The sequence below is a fragment of the Sminthopsis crassicaudata genome, chromosome 1 (genome assembly GCF_048593235.1).
Source record: "Sminthopsis crassicaudata isolate SCR6 chromosome 1, ASM4859323v1, whole genome shotgun sequence".
In the NCBI taxonomy this organism is placed as follows: Eukaryota; Metazoa; Chordata; class Mammalia; order Dasyuromorphia; family Dasyuridae; genus Sminthopsis; species Sminthopsis crassicaudata.
In genome coordinates, this window is record NC_133617.1 from 304,708,683 (window position 1) to 304,729,817 (window position 21,135).

General features: G+C 33.0%; 1 protein-coding gene across 7 annotated transcripts in view; it reads left to right on the plus strand.

Annotated features, from left to right (window-relative positions):
• Positions 1-21,135, plus strand: part of DROSHA (drosha ribonuclease III) — a 107,967-nt gene that overhangs the window by 1,424 nt on the left and 85,408 nt on the right. For 6 of the 7 annotated variants that reach the window (XR_012484366.1, XM_074279068.1, XM_074279070.1 and 3 more), the window contains 6 exons: positions 3,867-3,961; positions 6,737-6,798; positions 10,783-11,628; positions 15,604-15,708; positions 16,231-16,462; positions 20,125-20,266. Coding sequence is in view for 6 of the 7 variants with exons in the window: in XM_074279068.1 (XP_074135169.1) it covers positions 10,790-11,628; positions 15,604-15,708; positions 16,231-16,462; positions 20,125-20,266 (1,318 nt within the window). In the remaining variant the exon portion in view is untranslated. The remainder of the gene's footprint in view (positions 1-3,866; positions 3,962-6,736; positions 6,799-10,782; positions 11,629-15,603; positions 15,709-16,230; positions 16,463-20,124; positions 20,267-21,135) is intronic. The other variant, XM_074279066.1, reaches the window with a different exon arrangement.

Sequence of the window (21,135 nt, forward strand, 5' to 3'; positions counted from 1 at the left end):
ACATTTTCTCACATTTAGATAGTTGTCATTTCTATTATCTACAGAGCCAGTCTTTTTTTCTCTCCTGAACTGCATGCCTACATTATCAAATTGCCTAGTTGACATTTCAGTGTCCTCAAAATCAACATGATGAAAAGTGAATTCATCACATTACTCTTGAGAGTAGAGAGTGATTCCTTCTTTGTATTTGGATCCCCATTGCCTACTATAGGTCTTCATCTAATAGACACTGAAATGCTTGTTGACTAACTTTATCTTCCTCCAAAATTAATGCCTCTTCTGGACTTATCTTTTTCTGTTGGTGCTATTATCCTTCTAGTCACTCAGAATTGCAACTGTGATAGCGTTCTTAATGGACTCCTCTCACTCTCCTTTATTCTATAAATCTCATCAGTTGTCAATTCATGTGCTACTATGAACTCTAAAACTCTTGTCCAATTATCCTGCCCCTGTTGTCTCACAGGGCCTTATAAGATCTCAACTGGACTTGAAATAGCCTCCTAATTGGTCTCTCAAGTCTTTTTCCTCTTCCATTTATCCTCTACACAGCTGCCCAAGTTATTTTTCCTAAAGTGTAGGGCTAACTATGTCACTTCTACTGAATAAAATTCCAGTGACTCCATAAAATCAAATAAAAAACTGTTTAGATTATTAAGTCTTTGACAACCTTGTCCCAACTTACCTTTCTGCCTTATTATTATAAATTATTTCTTTTCACATTCGCTGTCATTCAACCAAACATTCTTTCCAACTATTCTTTATACACAGTGCTTGAAACCCTTTCTGGGCCCCATTATCTAGAATAGACTCTTATCATCTCCAGCTCTTAAAATAAGAATCGCCAGCTTCCTCAAGGTTCATCACAATGGTACATGATTCATGTACTGATCTCAGCTACTAATGCCTTCCTGCCAGATTTATCTTGTATACATTTTATGGGTTTTTAAAAAAATCTTTCTATTTATCTCTATACATCCCCTGGTTAGAATGTATCCTTTCTCCTTAATGTCAAAGACTTTTGTCTTTTAATACTCAGTCTATCAACTTAACTGGTACATAGTAGGTATTAATGTTTGTTGATTTGATTATACAGGGAATATTGGTATATAAAATACTTTCCTTGTGACAACTTTGTAAGGTCAGTAGTATAAATATTTCATTTTACAAATGAGGAAACTGAAGCTCTAGCAGATTTTTTTTTTTTTTTTTTTTTGCTTGTGTCATTGGCTGAAATAGTACTCAAACCCAGGTCTTCTGATTCTGAGTCCCTTGTTCTTTCTGCTATATCACTATGCTTATAGATAATCATGTCTCGGTAGTTTATAATACTATCTTTATAAAGAAGCATGTTCTATATACTCATAGATAAGCATGTAATATGTACAGGGATATGTTCCATATATTCATTTAAAAATGTTTACTATTGAGACCTCTTGAATTCAGTTTCATCATCTGTAAAATTAGGCTGCTAGATTAGGGCATACCAAAAAGAAAAGAAAAAAAAGATTTTATTTAGTGTCCCCTATATGGAAACATGAGGATTATGATCCTCTTTTTGCATCTTAAAAGTTTTTAGCTTTAAAAATTTTGCTTCTTAGGCTTTGGAGCAAGTGGTAGAAACCAATGAGAGGCGATAAGGAAAAAGATTCTGAAAATATAATACTGAAATGAGAGAATATTCTGTTTTCTTTTTCTTTTTCTTTTTTTTTTTTTTTTTTTTTTTTTTTTTGGTTGAGGCAATTGGGGTTAAGTGACTTGCCTGAAGTCACCCAGCTAAGAGTGAAAGAACATTCAATGTAAAAATCAATTTTGGATGAGGAATTCCACTGGATCCATAACCTTATTCATTCAAGAGTATCCAGAACCCCTCTATCCCTTACTTGTCTTATATGACTTTTATCTATGTCCATTAAAAACAGTTTTTCATAAGGTATCTACTTAAGATGTTGGAGGTCTTCATTTCACTTGCCATCACAAGGCTATCATCCCTTGCTTCATGAATAACCCATATGCTATCAAACAGTATCTTGATGGCATTTTTTACTCCTGTTCTTCAGTGTTCTTACTGGTTATATATTATAACCAACTTATTCTCCATATTCTTTTCTATCTATGTGATACTCATTTTTAGTTTTTATAGATAAAGATATCTTAAAGATAAAGATATAGATAAAAGATTTTTGCTTTATTATCAGATAGCAGAGCTTTAAATTGTATAAATAGGCTGAAAAATAGATCTTTAAAGAAATATTAAAGAAATAAATTTAAATTTAAATTAAGAAAAGAAGTATTAAAGAAATAACACTTTTACTGCCCTGGGAAGCTTAGGGTAAGTAAAGGAGCTTTGCATTTTCCCCAAAGCAATCCAATCCATTGGCCAATTCATTGTCTGTGAACAATACTGTCAATTCAAGCATTGTGGTATGTTCATCTAAAAGTATGTTGAAATCTGAATAAGAGACATTTTTCATCCAATTGGAGATCTCTTCCAGGAAGTTTTGTAATATTTTAGGATTATCACATTGTCTTCTTTTAGTGACAACATATAGAGGATTTATTATCTACTATCTTCAACATGAACTCTGCTTTTTTATCAAAGTTATATAAGTATTTCCGTATTCTATGCTTTGCCTCATATTTTGTTGTTGTTTAATTATAGGTCACTGAACAGGGTTGTTTGTGTTCTATCTTTAGTTCAGATAAAATTATGGTTTATCATATAATCAGTCCCCCTCACCTTTCTTCTCCATTTGGATACTTTTGTTCTTACATATACTAGTTAGGAAAAAGCAAGTTTTATCTCTTTTTTTTTTTTTTCCTTCTTTCTAAACTAGCGTGCACTCCTTGTCTTCCTTTTTGTCTCTTAAACCTCAGAACAGAACCAAGTCTTCTCTTTTTCTTTATTAATTCTCTCAATAGCTTTGGAAGATATTAAAATTCTGAAGGGACACTTGCTTTTTCTTTGTTTATTACAGTGTTAGCACTGAGTCATCATATAGCTTTAAATTGCTTAAATACACTTATCTTTATTTGCCTTTAGTCTTGCGTTATAGTTTTAGGGAGTAGAGTGCTGATCTGGAGTTAGAAATACTGTTTTCAAATATGGCTTCAGTCACTTTTTACTTAACATCTTATTTGCCTTGGTTTCCTCAGTTGTAAAATAAGAATATAATAACACCTAAAACCCATGGTTGTTGTGAAGATCAAATGAGGTGGTAATTACAAAGCACTTAACATAGTACCTGTCACATAATAGATGCTATATAAATGTTAGCTATTATTGCAAACTTTTGCATTTTGGAATATTTTTTCCCCAAAATCTATTTTATGCTAGAAACTTTCATGTCTTATGTGATCCTGCTTGTGATTTCTTGTTTGAACTCTTTTTCCTAGTTGCTTGCAGGATTTTTTAATTTATCCTGAAAGAACTAGATTTTGTCTGACATTCCTGAGTTTTTTTTTTCTTTTGGATTTTCTTTCAGGAGGTGATTATTAGATTCTATATGTCTTTGTTTTGCCCCCTAGTCCTCATAAATCTGGACAATTTTAATTTATTCTATTTTAAAATATTCAAGCTTTTCTTATATTTTATCTTGATTTTCAGATATAATAGTGATTCTTAAATTATCCCTCCCTGATAAGTTTTCAGTTTTTTTTTACATAGCATACCTTATATTTTCTAATATTCTTGATTTTGATAAAGTATTTCTTGTTTCATAGAATCATTGATATCTGTTTGATCTATTTTAATGTTCAATGCACATATTATTTGGGTAAAATATATGACTCTTTTCTAAGCTGTTTTTTTTTTTTTCTAATTTTTTCTTGAGCTTTTATTGTTTAATTTCTTGCTTCATTTCTTCTAGGTATTCATATAGTTTCTATGTAAAGACCTTTTTTCCACCTTCGAATCTCTGCTTACTGTTGGTGTGGACTTTATCTCTTAAGGTTGGATTTTTGGGTATGTACTAGATTTTATTATAATTCTTAACTCATCTCTTCAATTGTAGTTTTTTTAAGGAGGAGAAAGGGGGTGTTCTCAAAAATGTTTTACTTATAGGAATATGTAATCAAAAGAAGTTTGAAAGCATTGGTTGAAGGTAGAGGAAAGTCTTGACTTTCCTTAAAACTTCTATTCTGTAAGCTATCGATGATTTTGCTAACTTTTTTAAAATGTATTTTTAATTTTTTTCCTCAATTTAAAAGAAAAATCAGAACAAAAGGGAAAAAAAAAACTATGAGAAACAAAAAACATTGTTAAAAAGTGAAAATAGTATGCTTCAGTCTGCATTCATATATAGTATTCTCCTGGTTCTACTATATACAGCATCTGTACATGGCAGTCTTTCCAGATATTTCTGAAATCTGCCTCTCATCAGTACTCATCAATAGTATTTCCGTATCATTCATGTAACATAACTTATTCAGGCATTTCCCAATTGATGGACATCCCCTCAATTTCCATTTCTCTGCCACCACAAAAAGAGCTGCTGCAAAATTTTTGTACGTGTTCAACTGTAGTTTCTGAATTGGACTGTGTGCTAATGACAGCTTCTTTCTGTTGTGGTTCTTTGTGGTAAGGTGATCTTTCCTCCTTAGTTTCAGTTTGATCACCTGGGTTCCTGTGCCAATTTCCACCATGAATTTTTGAGGGTCAGAACATTGGGAAAGCCCTATATGGTGTCTTAGAACTGACTTTCTAGAGTTAGGGTATGAAAGATGTCATAATGTAATTGTGACATTGGATTTCTTGATTGTTATTTAGTATGATACAGTTTTTAGGCGCGCGCGAGCCCGTGTGTGTGTGTGTGTGTGTGTGTGTGTTTCCAGAGGCTATTAGGAAGGAGCTTTGTATTTTTTTTTTTAATAAGGTGTTTGGTTTTTTCCCCCAAAGTATATCACATATTTTCTTTTCATTCTTATGTTTTGTTAATTTTGATCTTAGCTATGGTGAGTTGATGCTCTTAACTATTTCCTGAAAATTGATTTTTGAGTAAAATTTCATTTCAATAATAACATACTGTTTGTAGTACCCCATCCTCAAATAATGTTATTTGGTATTTATATTGTTTGTGTATAGATTTTCTTTAAAGAAACTAAAAAAATTCAAATTATAGTGTCATGTTTCTATGTAATTCACCAATTTTTGGGCTCTTTTATTCTTTCTAACTGAACCATGATGTCCTTTGTATTTTCACAACCTCATCATCACCTACATGAAGCCTTTTCAGATCCTCCTCAATTTTAGTATCTTCCCCATGTTGATTATCTAATTTATTATGTAAAAATCCCCATCTGTACATAATGTCTTATTAAATTGTGAACTCATAAAGTAGGGATTGTCTTTTATTTTTCTTTATATCTAACCCTTAGCACGATTCCTGGCTTAATAATACTGGAGCTTAATAAGTCTTTATGGACTGTTTTTAATTAAAAGGTGTGTATATTTATCCAAAGCCAGTCATGGATTTAATCCCATCAAGGTCCTGTGTCAAATTTGCTTTTTTCCAAATCAACCATAAACATTTATTCATTATGTCATTCTATTATGCCAGGCAGGATATTAAAGAGAAAATACAAAGAGAAAAATAGAAGTTCTTTCTCCAAGGAGTTTATCTTCAGTTATAAGAAAACAACAGGCATATAGGTGCAAAAATATAGGGTGGGGTAATGCATTAACAAATCAGCAGGATCTTGAGTATAGGAGGCTTTGAACTGGAAGCTTGAAATTCTTAGACTGGAGTATTTTGCAGACATGATGGGGACAGCCTGGATCAAGGTAGAAAGATTGAAAGGTAGCATGTTATAAGGGACAATAAGGAAACCATTTGTTTATATCTTGTATTTTATGTAAATTCATGTTTTGCAAACTGTAAAGATTGACTATAATTTTGAAGTTTAAAACGCAAACTGAGGCATTTATATTTGTTCCTAGTGACGTTATGAAGTTCGGGATTTTATTGAACAAGAGGTTGACTTGGTTAGACTTATGTTTAAGAAATATTGCATTGGTATCCATAGGGTAAAAGTTAAGAGACTAGGACAGCAAGAGACTATTGAATAGGAAGTTAATTGGAATAGTTCATGTGAGAGGTGTTGACAGTTTGATGGGTGCTAGCCATATGAGTCAGAGGGAAGAGGATGAATATGAGAAATGTTATGGAGACAGAGAAAGGGCTTAGCAAATGATTCCAATATATGAAGTGAGAATGTGGGTATGTAGTGAGTGCTTAGAAGTATGATTTTACCGTTAACAGAAATAGAGATTATAAAAAGAAGAGTAGGTATTTTGGGCATAATAAGTTTGATTTACTTATGGAGTGTACATCTTGTTTGAAATATCTAAAGGGAAGTTACTGATGCAGGAGGAGAGCCCAAGAAAGACAATAAGGATATCTAAACAAATGGAATTCATTTGTATACTGATGGCACTTGGATCTTTGGGACTTGAGTTAATATCCTAAATAAATCATTGATATATAACCCTTGCCAACTATTTTCTTATTCTTGTTTCACTAATTTTTCTTGTGCAAAAGCTTTTTAATATTATGTCTTATGTAATTTATGTATTTTAGCTTTTATGATCTTGTTTGGTTAAGAATTTTCCCCCTAGTGACAATTATGAAAGATAACTTGCATCCATTTTCCTCCAATTTTTAAAAAATGATATGACACTTTATTTTTAAGTTGAATATATATAACTTCGCTGTTTAATTTTTGTCCTTATTTTACACAGGAGGAAGACTAGAGCACAGGAAGCTGGAGTCATTTTTCTCAGAGTCTTGCAGCAAGTTAAAGGTAAAAAGAGCATAAGAAGTATAGGGGTCGGGGCAGCTAGGTGGCACAGTGGATAGAGCACCAGCCCTGAAGTCGGGAGGACCTGAGTTCAAATCTGGCCTCAGACACTTAGCATTTCCTAGCTGTGTGATCCTGGGCAAGTCACTTAACCCTAAATGCCTCAGCAAAAAAGCCAAAAAAAAAAAAATGAAGAAGAAATATAGGGGTCCTTATTTCTCCATTGAAGAAGGATATTGTCACCTACTGAGCCTATTGGTTACAGAAGCATGTATCTAAGCATTTCATATTTTTGAGGTTCTCTAATGAATCACCATTAGTTTAGGTCTTCAGTCTTGATTCATTTCAGCTTAGCAAATACTTTACTTGGTTGCTCAATATTTGCTAGATGGTATTGGAGAATGTCAGAGCAGTACAAAAAAATTTATGTCCTTAAGAACTCCATCTCTGTGGGGGGGGGGGGAAGATATATCCATATGAAATGATTAAATAACAGGATGAGGCAGACTTGGTAAAGTTAAAAATGGAAGATCACAATAGTAGTATAGGATGTAGAACTAACTTGGCCCATAGAGAATATGAGGGTCAACCAAAAAAATCATGGAGAAAGTAACTAGCCTAGTCAAAATTCTTAATTGGAGTCTTTTAATTCTGAATTCTGAGTTCTTTTCATTATGGAAAAGTCAGAATACCAACCATTTTTGACCCTTGCCCTGAATAAATAAATATAATTAGCTACAAGTGGCATAAAACTTAAATTAAAAAAAAATGTTGTTAATTTTCTGAAAGATAAAATAGTGGCCTGATCTAGTGAGGAGAGAAATCAAGCAAACAATTATGTACAAATAAATACGATAAATTAACAGAAGAAAGGCACTGGAATTAAGAGGAATTGTGAAAAGATTCTTATAGAAGATAGAATTTTAGTTCGTTCTTCAAAGAAGCTAGGGCACCCAGGAGGCAGAGTTGAAGAGGTTCTAGCATAGAAGACTAGATGAAATGCTTGGAGCCAAGAGATGGATTGTCTAATATGTGAAACAGTTAAGGAACTCTGTCACCAAATTCGAAAGTATGTGAAAGTCTGTTAGGTATAAGAAAATTGAAAAATTGAAGGGGTGGGGTGATTAGGTTACAAAAGACTTTGAACTTTGGTTTTGATGGTAAATATTCATCTGTCACATTTAATTGATTAAGTAGATATACCAACCATCAGTCTATTGCAATGGTCCTGGGACAAAAAGGTTTGAGAGACAGTTTCTGGGTAATCTAATCATTTTATTAATAAGGTCAGGGAGTTTTTAATAAAGAGGACCTTTCATCATCTCTTACCCAAAGACTTATGGCAACAGACACACCATGGAAGGGAAATGTCAATCAACTCTATTTAACACAATAAATGCGTTTTAATAAGATGAAATGCTGAGAATGATTTGTCACATTTGGACCAAGACGCTATCCCTATATTCAGGTCACCCCCATCTTGGATTCTTTAGATTAAATGATCAAGCCTGATTGAGTGAAATTTGAGGTTAGAGATCCCTTGTTGGCTTAGATTAGGTCAGAAGTTTAATTTGACCTTCAGGGACTAAGATTTGGGAAAACTAAATCTTCCTGAATCATTACTTCTCATTTCTCTTAGTCCAGGAATAAGGTGATGAGGGCCTATACTGTGGTGATGTTATTGTCAGAAGAGAGAAGAGGGTATATTTGAGAAATGTTTCCAAGGCTATGGGTGTGGTAAGAGATAGTGATGAGTCCAGGATGACATTTAGTATTTGACCTTGAAGGATTGAGAGGATAGTAAGTAGTATCTTTGGCAATAATAGGAAAATTTACAAAGTTGAAGTGTGAATTCACTTTTGGACATGTTGAGTTAAATGTTTGAAAGGCACATAGAGATTGAAATTGTAAGTCAGCAGAGCAAGGTCAGCAGATAGATATTAGAATTATCAGCATCAAGATAATTAATTCCATGGGAACTAATGAGACTATCAAGTGAAGTAGTATAGATATATCTTTGTACTGTCGTGTCAGATTTTGTCTCTATACACACACACACACACACACACACACACACACACACACAAAATTTCTACCATATAATATTGCAGTTTTTCTGTTTCTCAAAAAGACTTCTTTTCCTCAAGATAATTATGTTCTTCAGGTTTATAAAAAACTAGGCTGTAATTTTCAATTTCCTATTTTTCTTGCCTATCTTGTATGTTCACTGATCTATACCAAATAGTTTTAATTACTTCCTAATAATATAATTTGAGTCCGGTGATGCTATAGGCCTTTTTCTTGCATATCTTTTTCTCTTTATTTCCCCTTGAGATTCTAGATTTTTTTTAGTCTTTCAAGTGAATTTTTGTTATTTTGTGTAGTGCTTAGAAATATTGCCTAGATAATTTGATTAGTATAGTACTAAAATGTGTCAATCACTTTAGATTGTATTGTTATCTTTTATTAAATTGGTGTAGTCCATTCATGAACAGTGGCTAGTTCTCCATTTATTTATCATTACTTTTTCTGTTAAATGTTTTATAACTGTATTAATTTAAAACTTGCTTGTGTCTTGGTAAGTTAATTCACAGCTATTTTATGCATTTGTTAGTTATTTTGACAAGAATATCTCCTATTTTCCTGACTTTTATTAGCATGTTGATGAACCCTATGTATTTATATTAGCGGTTAATTATCTCAGATTCTTCACTAATTGTCTTAAGTTTTTCTAAATATACTCTCATATTAACTACAGATATGGATATTTTGTGTCTTCTGATATTAATACCCTTAATTTTAGCTGCTTGTATGACTACCATTTCTGAAACTATATCATGTAATAATATGAGAGGGATCCAATTCCATTTCTTAAATAACTACTAAAACAGACCTGTCTCTGAGATGACTATTTAGTTGCATATTTTGATAAGCTCTCTTTCTTCTCTATGAAACAATATAACCTCCCTATAATAAAATCTAAAGTATTTTCTGCATTGTCTCTAGCATAATAGATAAATGTTTAAACTTAGCATTTAAATCCTTTCAAATTGGCTATGGCATGCTTTCTTTTTATCTTATTTTAGTCCAGGTTTCAGATAAATCAATTTTTTCTATTCTTTGACCTAGCAGTTCCCTCCCCAATCTCTGTCCCTATGCACAAAACTGTCTTCAGAGCCTGAAGTTGATTGTTTTTTTACCTTTACTTCTTAGATTTACATATCAAGGGCATTAGGGAGACTTTCTTAATCAGTTGTTTGAGGTGAGACTTGAATAGCATTTTCTTAGTCTAAAAGTAAGCTGCAGCCTCAACTGCTTTTCAGGAGCAGCAAGGAATTTGAATTTTAATTCCTTAAAGCTTTGGTAACCGTGTGTGTGTGTGTGTGTGTGTGTGTGTGTGTGTGTGTGTGTGTGTGTGTGTGTGTGTGTGTGTGTGTGTGTGTGTGTGTGTGTGTGTATGTGTGTGTGTGTGTGTGTGTGTCTGTGTGTCTGTGTATATATATATATATATATTGGAGGGTGTTAAATCTTTAGGAAGACTAGAAGAAGAAAACACATTCTATCAGTTAAGATTGAGGAGCCCAGGGGCAGGGAGGTAGTACAGTGGTTAGAGCACCAGCCCTGAAGTCAGGAGGACCTGAGTTCAAAGTTGGCCTCAGACACTAAACACTTCCTAGCTGTGTGACCCTAGGCAAGTCACTTAACCCCAATTGTCTCAGCAATAAATAAATAAATAAATAAAAAAAAGATTGAGGAGCCCAAAATTGTGATTGGACTAGAAGGAGATCTCAGTGCTGTAGTCTGGCTTTATTAGTTAGAGGCACTCAAGACTGGATTTGGGAGAATGAGTAGAAAGGAAGGCAGTGGACATTTCAGTGGTTTTACTAGTCCTATTTATCATCTAATATTTAATTGACTACATTGTTGTGAATTAAGTTTTATATCATGAGATTTATTTTATTCTTACTCCTCATTTTAAAATTTCAATCAAAGAATGTCATTCCACTCTGGACGAGGCAATTCCCGTGGACGAGGAGGATCTGGTGGAAGAGCTTCAACTCAAACCTTCCGGCCTCAGAATTTGAGACAGCTTCATCCTCAGCAGCCTACTGGGCAGTACCAGTATGAACAACCAGTTGTCCCCCCAACCACTTTCACAAGTCCTCCAAATACAAGCTACTTGCCACCCAGGCCCGATTTTGTGCCCTACCCCCCACCTGTGCCTCCAACAGCACAGACTCCTGTTACCCAGTGTCCCCTCAGGCCCCCTCTCCCCAACCATCAAGTGAGGCCAACTTTTCCAGTACCACCTTGTTTTCCTCCTGTTCCTCCTCCTGTGCCTACTCCTACTAACACTTCAGTACCTGGAACACCTGCTACACAAACTACTTTTCCCTATATGATGCCACCTCCTTCCCTGCCACCACCACCCCCAGTCATACCACCACAAGTTAATTACCCATCAGTTTATCCCACAACCTATTCACAGCAGTCTTTCCCACCTCCTAATTTTAGTAGTTACCAGAATAACTCTAGTTCTTTTCAGACCAGCAGTAACAATAACAGCAGTAGCCATTTTAGGCACCCAACTCAGTATCAGGTAGAAAAGCCTTCGAGTGAAAGAAGGTCCCCAGAAAGGAGTAAGCATTATGATGACCATCGGCATCGAGAACATAGTCATGGACATGGAGACCGACATCGGTCAGATAGTCATGGAGATCGGCGAGACAGAACCCGAAGTCCAGACAGGAGGCGACAAGAAAGTAGCCGCCATAGATCAGATTATGATAGAGGAAGGACTCCACCTCGTCACCGGAGTTATGAGCATAGCAGGTAAGCAGTGTGTCTGAGGTTTTTTAATATATTTGACAAAGACTTAAATACATCAAGTTCCCTTTTATCCACAACATAAACTATAAAATTAAAACATGGATTTTTTTTTTCTCTCAAATAATAGATAAGTCAACTGATTCCAGGGATTGATTTATTTAAGTAAATAACATAATATACAAAACCTGAGATAGTCATAGTTCATTCAGATCTCATTCCAACAGTAATCTTTTGCTTTTATAATACTGTAAAGTGATCATTGATATGCCTGATAATAACCCATAATAAAAATAATAATAATAATGCAAGATTTTAGGTGTTTTGACTTACCAAAGAAAGATTCATTTGTATTAGTCTAATTTTAGGATTAAGTATGTATTGGTTCATTCTTTGGAAATTGGTAGTACGATGGTTGATACAGTTTTCAGTGAACCAAATTATTTAGTTAAAACTAGCATACTTCCTTTCATTGCAAACCATTCTGGATATATGGGAGTTTATTGCATGTTCCTTTGCAGAGTATTTTTATTTGTTTTAGAGTAAATGTGATAAGTGATCCAAATTGAAAAGCAAGTTGCCTGTGTCGAATATGTTAAAATTTTTTGTGATGTTAATGGATTTTTCTTACTTAAAATGGAGAAATTCTTGTTCTTCAAGCTACTATGTTCCAGACTTACTGTTTTTCTTTTTCATAAGATCAAATATCTATAAACAAGAAAAACAAAAGTTTTAGAGGGAGAAAACAGTAAGTAGAAAATGATTCCATTATCTGTGCTTTGTCAATATGTTGATATGGGTCAATGTTTACTCTCATTGTCATGCTACTGCTTTCATTCTTTATTCTCTTTCTCCTCTCTTTTGTAATTTAAATTCATTTTCCTATAGCATTTACGACACTGGAAAATATACTGTATATCCTTAGTATTTCGCAAAGGTACATTCTTTTAGGGGCTCTCCATTGTTTCTCCACTAAACAGTTCACCTTTTAAAATTTGTTTCTATATAAGCATTTCACTACTCTCTCAATTTAAGATTGAGCATATTAAAGGATAATAACCATTCTCTGCCCCTGAGAGAATGAACACAACCAGTGAAAGAAAAGAGGTTCTCTATTTCCTCTTTATGGAAATTGTATGTATATGTAAGGGTCACAATGTATACTGGCTTCATGTAGTCTTTGGGGCCCTATCAATTGTAAAGGAGCACCTAAAAATGGGAGAAGGTAGCCGTAGGCATCACCTAATTAGACTCTGTCTCTTAAAACTTTTGTAAGGAGATAAAGGATTTCATTTAGTTTAGCATTTTGAAAGGTGTTTGGAGGAGAGTGAAAATGAGTAAGCATCTTTAAAATTTTTTTATTCAGCAAGAACCAATGAAAACAGTCATGTCTGTTCATTTCCACCTTGTTTTAGAGAGACCGTGAATGATGTTTTCCAGATTTTTAAGTGACTTTGTGTTATAATGGGGAAAACATTTACTTGAGACTTTCAGTTCTTTGGATAACTTTTTCCTGTTACTTTATAAAGCTATTAGATGGAACTTTAAAAAACCATTTTATCAGCTTCTAGCCCTTGGCATATTTTTGTTTTGTACTTTGTCTTGGACAACTAAGTTGTGCTATAACCTTGGAATATCTGGATAGGAAGGATATTATAAACTAAATGAAAATCTGTTACCTTATACGTCTCTTTAATCTAAAACTCTAGTGTGCAATTTCTAAAAATCAGTTTAGACTAGACTAAAACTTTGCAGATTTAGAAATAAGATAGTATTTTAATGAATTAAACTCAAATTTCATGACCTCTTTCTCTGCCTTTAATTTAGTAGAATTTGAAAGTATAGCACAAAATAATCCATTCCCAAACTCTGCCCATTTTGTTCAGCAGTAGTAAGAACAAAATGAGCTTAACTAATCAAAAAATTTTTTATCTTTTTTTTTTTTTTTTTAATATTACCTCCATTTACAAATAATACTTTCCCCTCTTTCCTTAGGTCCTGAGCAATTTTTAAAGTGAACTTAATTTTTAAAAGATTCGTGTAGAAATGTATGCTCTGTCTATAAATTCATCATACCCTACTAATGACAGATTTTGAAGAAGTATCTAAAACATTGCTTATGCTATTAATACTAAACATACCAGACTACTTTCTGGCAGTATGGATAGTGTTGCAGAATCTTTGAAAAGGACCTAAAAACAAACCAGTGTAAGCTGCACCAAACAAGAATTCCACTCTGTTAACATCTCCCCAAAATGGATATACATCCTACCAAAATGATCCATTCTGCTTTTGAATGCCTTAATCAAAATTTTCACTACTCCAAATCTAAATTTATCCCTTTGTACCTTCTGTCCTTTTAAGTTGAGCCCTTTTCTTCTTGGACACTTAACATACTCATAACTTTTCAAAGGTTAGCTCTTTAAATATATGAAGATAGTAATTATATCCTTCCTAGTTTTTATTCTTTAAGCCAGATATGCTCAGTTCCTTTAATTAATCCATGTATAACATAGTCTCATGTTTTCAGGGCCCTTTATCATCCTAGTTAAGGATGTTCTTTGAGTGTTCTCAATACATATTTTAATTCAGATTTTTATTAGATCTTTTTTTTTAATGATTTCAGTATGACAATTTTGGAATGTCTTATGGAGAAATTAATGAAATTTTCTTTTCAGTAGCAATCTTTTAGATATAATATAAAATTAATCCAACAGAAGAATTTAATTGAACTATAATTTTGGGGTCACTTCAAATTCAAGTGTCTAATATCTTGTGCTCTTCTTTTGGTGGACATTACTTTTAAACTAGAAAAATCTTTTAAACATATATCAATGGTGGCAGCTAGGTGGCGCAGTAGATAGAGCACCAGTCCTAAAGTCAAGAGGACTTGAGTTCAAATATGGTGTCAGACATTTAACACTTCCTAGCTGTTTGACCCTGGGCGAGTCACATAACTCCAGTTATCCCAGCAAAAAAAAATATGTGTATGTGTGTGTATATATAATCAATGTACTCTTGTTCAATGGGCATTATTGAAGAGTTAAATGCAAAACAGATTTTCATAAATGAAATTCATTAGAAATACATAATATTGAAAAGATTTCCTCAGTAACAAACTTTTGGAAAACAAAGAATCCTTTTAATATCAAAATATTGACCATTTATTCTTCTGTTTTGTGAGTTCTAAATTTTGTAAGATGAAACGTATTACATAGTCACAGAATTCTTAATTAGAAACCAAAAACTGACAGTATTTTCTTGATAAAGTCTTATTTGTTTTTTAAGGTCTTTACTTTCTATAACAATACCATGACTTCTCAGCCCTAATTTTACTTTCCAGAATCATTTAGTTATTTTCTTGTATAGCCTCTGATGATAATAAATTTCATTTTGAAAATTTGCTTCTAGATATTCATTTAGGGAATAGTTGAAACATATGTATTCACTTTAGCATCATAGGATTTCAGTTATCAGTTGATTTAATGCTAATTTAATTCCATATTTTTTATTGTGATAAATTTTAATAGACCTTCAACTTGTATATTTCTTAATCTTACATTTCAGGTTACTTGTAATTTGATAGAATGGTGGTGTGTTTCCATGCAGCAATGGGAAGTATGTTAATTTTACCTGATAGACTAGAGTAATAAGGAAGTGAATGGAAGATCTTAAGAAAAATTTATGTGATCAAATTTTATTTATTATAAGATTTTTTTCACTTGGCTTATTTGTGAGGGTTGGTAATTAATTTTCATCTCCAATAAACATTGTGAAAGAGATTTACTTTTTTGTTGAGTGAAAAGTTGCTTTATCTTTTTGAGGAATTAACAGCAAAGATAGCAAATTTCTCTGGTGAGCAAAATTAGAAAAATTGCTGTAGTGAGATCTTTTTATTTGAAAACACATTGATAACTACAAATGGGATGGGGATTTTGAGCTTTTCTATCAAAAACAGCATTGTGTATTAAACCCTTTAAGAGAGCGAGAACGGGACAGGGACAGGGACAGGCACAGGCACCGTGAAAGCCGAAGATCCCCATCTCCAGACAGATCCTACAAAAAAGAGTACAAGCGAACTAGCAGGTAAGACTTAAAGGGGTTGGCTTTGCTAGGAAAAGTAATTGTGTTCATTCTGGATTTGTGATATTATAAAATAATATAACCCAATGTTAGATCCAAATGTAAACTCTATACAGAGTTGTTTTTGAAGACTAGAACAATTGACTATTAACTTTGGAGAACTTTAACTGAAGAGAATATATTGGTCTTAAAACTTTTCATATGTATATTTGGTATGAAAATTGTATAAAGTAAGGTATTTATTCCCTCTTTGAAAGTTCCTTATCCCTTACTGAAATGGTATTAATCAGTAGTAGTTACCAAATAACTGTCAAAATGTCTATTTAGTGAGGATTTGTACTTTAGCTTCTAATGCAAGTGTAAGGATATAGAGTGATAGCAGTTATAGGGCAAAATTTTCTCTGTTGAATAATCATGAACATTTATTTTTAAGACTGAGATTAAGAATATAGTTCTTTTTAAAATGTACAGAATGCTGTTAATTTTGACTGCAAAACATTTTTTTTTTCCCTTTTCTTAATGAAGCCGATCACCAAGTAGAGAGAAGAAGAGGACTCGATGGGAAGATGACAGAGATCGATGGCTTGACAACCAGAATTCTGGCAAAGAAAAGAGCTATACCTCAATCAAGGACAAAGAGCCAGAGGATATCATTCCTGATAAAAATGAAGAAGAAGAAGAGGATCTGCTTAAACCAGTCTGGATTCGTTGTACTCATTCAGAAAGCTACTATTCTAATGATCCCATGGATCAAGTGGTATGTCTGAAGTGGAGCGGGAACTTTTTACACATCCTAAACATTTACTGTGTTAGATTTGTTTAGATTTGAATTTATGATGACCATAAAAAGCCATTTTCTCAGAGACAAACTTTAGAATTTAGAATTAGGTTTTACATGCATCAACTCACTATCTTTTCTAAATAACTTTCTATATAAGAATAAGTATAAAGCAATTGCTCAGCTGGGAATTTGAGAAAGAATTGTCTCTTGGAATTAGATCATGGACAAAAAAATAAGAATGAATGGATTCCTGTAGCAGTTTTCCTTTTTATTTCATCTCCTATTCCTTTCCTATTCATCAGTCTTAGTCCCCCTAGTCCCCCACCCTCAAAAAAGTCAACTCCTCTACATATGCATTTGATTCTATCCTGTCCTGTTTTCTCCAGAAATTTGCAATATCTCTTCAGTCTTTAATCTCTTCCTACTTACTAATTTCTTACTGCAGTTTTACTTTTTTCCTGTTCTTCAAATTTCTTATTAGGCCATCTCAAGGAATCTTTCTCTCTCCCTCTCTTAAAATCAGACTTTTAGGATGGAAAAAACATAACAAAACAACTATCTATACTTGCTGCCTTTATTTCTCCTCTTACTTCTCAATCCTTTACAATTTTTTTGTCCTTAACATGCAATTTTATTTTTATTTTTATTTTTTTAGCAATCTCCATTGCTGTTTTTTCCATCTTTATTGTTCTTTACCTACCATAATGTGACTGGTTCCTGAATTTCTTCATGTTGTTATAGAAATGCTTTTTTGTTTCTTATAGGTATTCTTAGGTTCCTTTCCCTTTCTTAAATATTTCTTAAAAAAAAAAAAAAAGAATTATAGTACTTTGGATCTTTCACTTCCACAAAGGAATGGGTTGGGAGATGTTCTCCCATTTCTCTTCATTTTGATTATGTTTGATCTTTTAAATTTATTTATTTTTACCGTTTCTTGTTTTCTTGGCTCTGCTTACTTTGATTTGTCATTTCATGTAAATCTTTCCATGCTTTTCTTTATTCATCAGAAACACCATTTTTTATAACAGTAGTATTTTAATATATTTATGTATCACATTTTGTTTAGCCATCCCATAACTGATTGATATCCACCTGATTTCTAATCATTTGCAGTCACAAAAAAGTGATTCTATAAATATTTTGGTATGTATATTTTGAATACCAAAATTTTATGGGAAGAAATTTGCTACAAAAATTTTTTTTCCCCATTCAGTAACTTTCCTTCTTATGTTAGGCATTGTTTTTGCATATGCTATAATCTAACTTTTAAAAAAATTTTTATAATTTTCTCTATTTCTAATTTGGTTAAGACTATTCTAATTTTAGGTGTAACATCTGCTCTTTTAATTTTTTCATAATATGATATTCAATTATAAAGTCACAACTATTTAGAATTGATTATGGAATGGGTTATAAATTGTTGGTCTAAGTCTCATAACTACCAAATTGCTTTCCAGTTTTCCCAGAAGTTTTATTGAATAAATTTATTAAATTTAACTAAAATAGTTTTTTTTCCAAGATTATTTTCAATTATCTCTTACCCCCTCTTCTCCCTCCTCCCCCCTCCCCCATATATCTTAGCTGTTGGAAAGACTTGTAAATTTCACCTTTGCAATATCTCTCAATTAATCCCTTGTCACCTCACACCTAGATTACCAAAGTAGCTGGTGGACCAGGTCTGTCTACCTCTGGTCACTCCCTATTCCAATCTATTTTCAAGTGTTTTTCCTAAAGCACAGGTCCTTTCTTGTTATCTTTCTCCCCAAAAACAAATAAACAAACTAACTCCTGCAGCTTCCTGTTACCTCCAGGAGTGACTTTGTATCCAGCAGTCAAATCCCTTCATAACCTAGGCTCTTTACTATCCTCTTTAAACTAATGACAATGGTGTCCTGATTTTTGCATGAACAAAACATTTTATTTTTCTGCTCCAAGTATTCTTTCTTCACATTTAAGTAATGTTAAGGAATCCCCTGAACTTGTTTTTTTGAATTGTCATATTTTCCAGAAACACTGGACCCAGAGTATGCTGGAAGTCTTGAATGGGTCAAGGACAACTCCTCTCCCCCTCCACTCTCAACTGACATAATTTGTTGTTTGTACACTAAGCTGGTCTCCCTGTTGTGTCCTTGGAAGTCAAAGACAGGTGCCAGTCAGTCAGTACTAGGTTGAGAAATAACTTGTGCAGCTTACACCCTTCTAGATTAGTAGACTATCATATCTTCATGGTCTACCAAGCTACTTTTGCCATCTCCTTGTTTCTCTTTCCCCACATTTACTGTACCTTTTCTCTGTCTTTGTCACTCTTCTTTTAAGAGATTTCTGTTTTCTCCTCCTTTGTTGTACTACCAAAATTTGTTAATTTCTGAATGGATTGTAAAATCTTTGCCCTGGCAGAGTGTTCCATATGCCTGCTTGTTTCTCATGTAATAAATAAATCTAATTGCAACACTATCTTATTGATACTGTTTTTGGTTAACACTCCCATCCCTAAAACTTTTTCATGCCTTTCTTCCTACTACTGATCCATCTAATTTTCTTTAAATTACAAATAAAATCTCACCTTCTATAGGAAGCCTGCCTTCACCCCTCATAATCTCAGTGCTTCTTTCTGTTAATTATTTCTTGTTTATCCTATTATGAAACCTTGATTTGTATATATTTGTTCGCATGTTGTATTTCTCATTAGATTAGATTATAAACTCCTTCGAGACATGGAGTATTTTTTGCTTTTTTTTTTTTTTTAATAATCCTAGTGCACATTTATACCCTAATATATACATTTATTGATTAATATCAAACTCTGGATTATTGAGTTGTATTTTTATGATTCTCCCTTTTTTGGTTAGTTTTTTTCTGTTTGGTCTTTCTGGTTTTTGTTTGTTTGTTTTTTTAAATTTAATGGGGTTTTGATGCCTTCTGCTTTAAAGTATAATTTGAAGTCTAGAAGTGTTATTTTGCCTTCAACCCTTTTTTTTTTCCTTCATTATTTCCCGTGATATTATAAATCTTTTTCTTCCTCCAGGCAAATTGTTTTCTTTTAGCTTCTTTTCAAGTTTCCCCAAATGTTTCCACATTTCTTTTTCCTACATTAAATCCCTAGTCTTAAATCCAAAGTGCTCCTTTCTCAACTCCTCCCATCCCCAGCTTCACCCAAACCTTTCCCCAAGTCAGCCCAAGTCTTCCTCTTCATCTGTTGTTTTTAAAACCTTTCTTGTGAAAGCCCATATTCAGAGTCTAGGGAAATAGCTTAAAAAGAGGTACTTTTTTTTTTTTTTCCTTTTTGGTTTCTTGGTAATTTCATGGATTTTTCTATAATGTTTTTAGATGTATGTCAACTTCTAAAATCCTAAGGGGAAATGGGAGAATGGCAAGACTAAAGTTTGTACTTTGAGCTTTATCCCTCTTAATCTGATTTTTTTTTCTTTGTTATCACTGGTAGATAATTTAACAGGATTGGTATTTTGTCTGTTTTTCTCACCCTAGGAATATTAGCAATAGTTTGTCAGAAAGAAGATTTTGTTTTTAAATTTACAAAATAGAAACTGATATTTTGTTGTCAAACAATAGAGTTGGTATATTATATACATTAGTTTGTTGATACTACTATTTGTTTTTGGTTTATGCTTTCCTTTAAGGGAGATTCTACAGTTGTTGGGACTAGTAGGCTTCGAGATTTATATGAAAAGTTTGAAGAAGAATTAGGGAAGAGGCAAGCAAAAGCAAAAGCTGTGAGGCCCCCATGGGAGCCACCCAAGACCAAACTAGATGAGGATTTAGGTAAGTCTTTGGAAAGGATTGGTATCTGAATTTTCAAAAGTATCCATTTTAACTCTAAAACAAACTATTTAATTTTTTAAAAAACATTTTTTTTAAATAAATAATTAATTACATACCATAGTGTGTACTTTCTTCACAGCAACACTATTAGAGATAGTACAAAATGTAATCCATATCTGAATTTAACAAACTCTAGGTGCCTCTTATGGAAGGTTCTGTCCCAACAACAGAATACTAAATCCAGAATAAAATAACGTCTTTTTTTTTTTTTTTTCCCCACAATTTATTGGGGGATAGAAATTAGCACAGAAAACACTGAACCATTTGAGAGAATAAAAAGAACTCATAACAACTGCTGTAGTGAGGGATGGCTTTATAGAAGAAATGAACTGTTGTTCAGTACAGAAGGAAGGTTCTCAGAAATAAATCCCTAGGAATGATGGAATATGAAGTTGATTATTCATATTTTCTGAAATTTCAAGTACAAAAAGGGAAGTTGGTAAGATATGTGATTTGGAATCAAATTGTAAAGGACCTTAAATATCAAGGTTAAGAGTTTGTATTCTGTCCTAGTGGCATTAGAAAACCATTGAAGGTTTTTAAACAGGGGAGTAATATTGTATCTGTCTTGTGTTGATAAATAAGCTCCAATTATTGAAGTAATCCAAATGAATGGTGATGAGGGCCTTAAGAAGGATGATTGCCATGTAAGTATAGAGAAAGAGAATATATGAGAGATTGTGGAACTAGAATGGTTAAAATTAGGCATTGATTAGGAAGGGTGAAGAGAAAGAAAGAGTGGAGGATGCCTTTGAGGTTGTAAATCTGGTGTCTGGTAACATAATGGTACCCTCATCAGAAATAAAGAA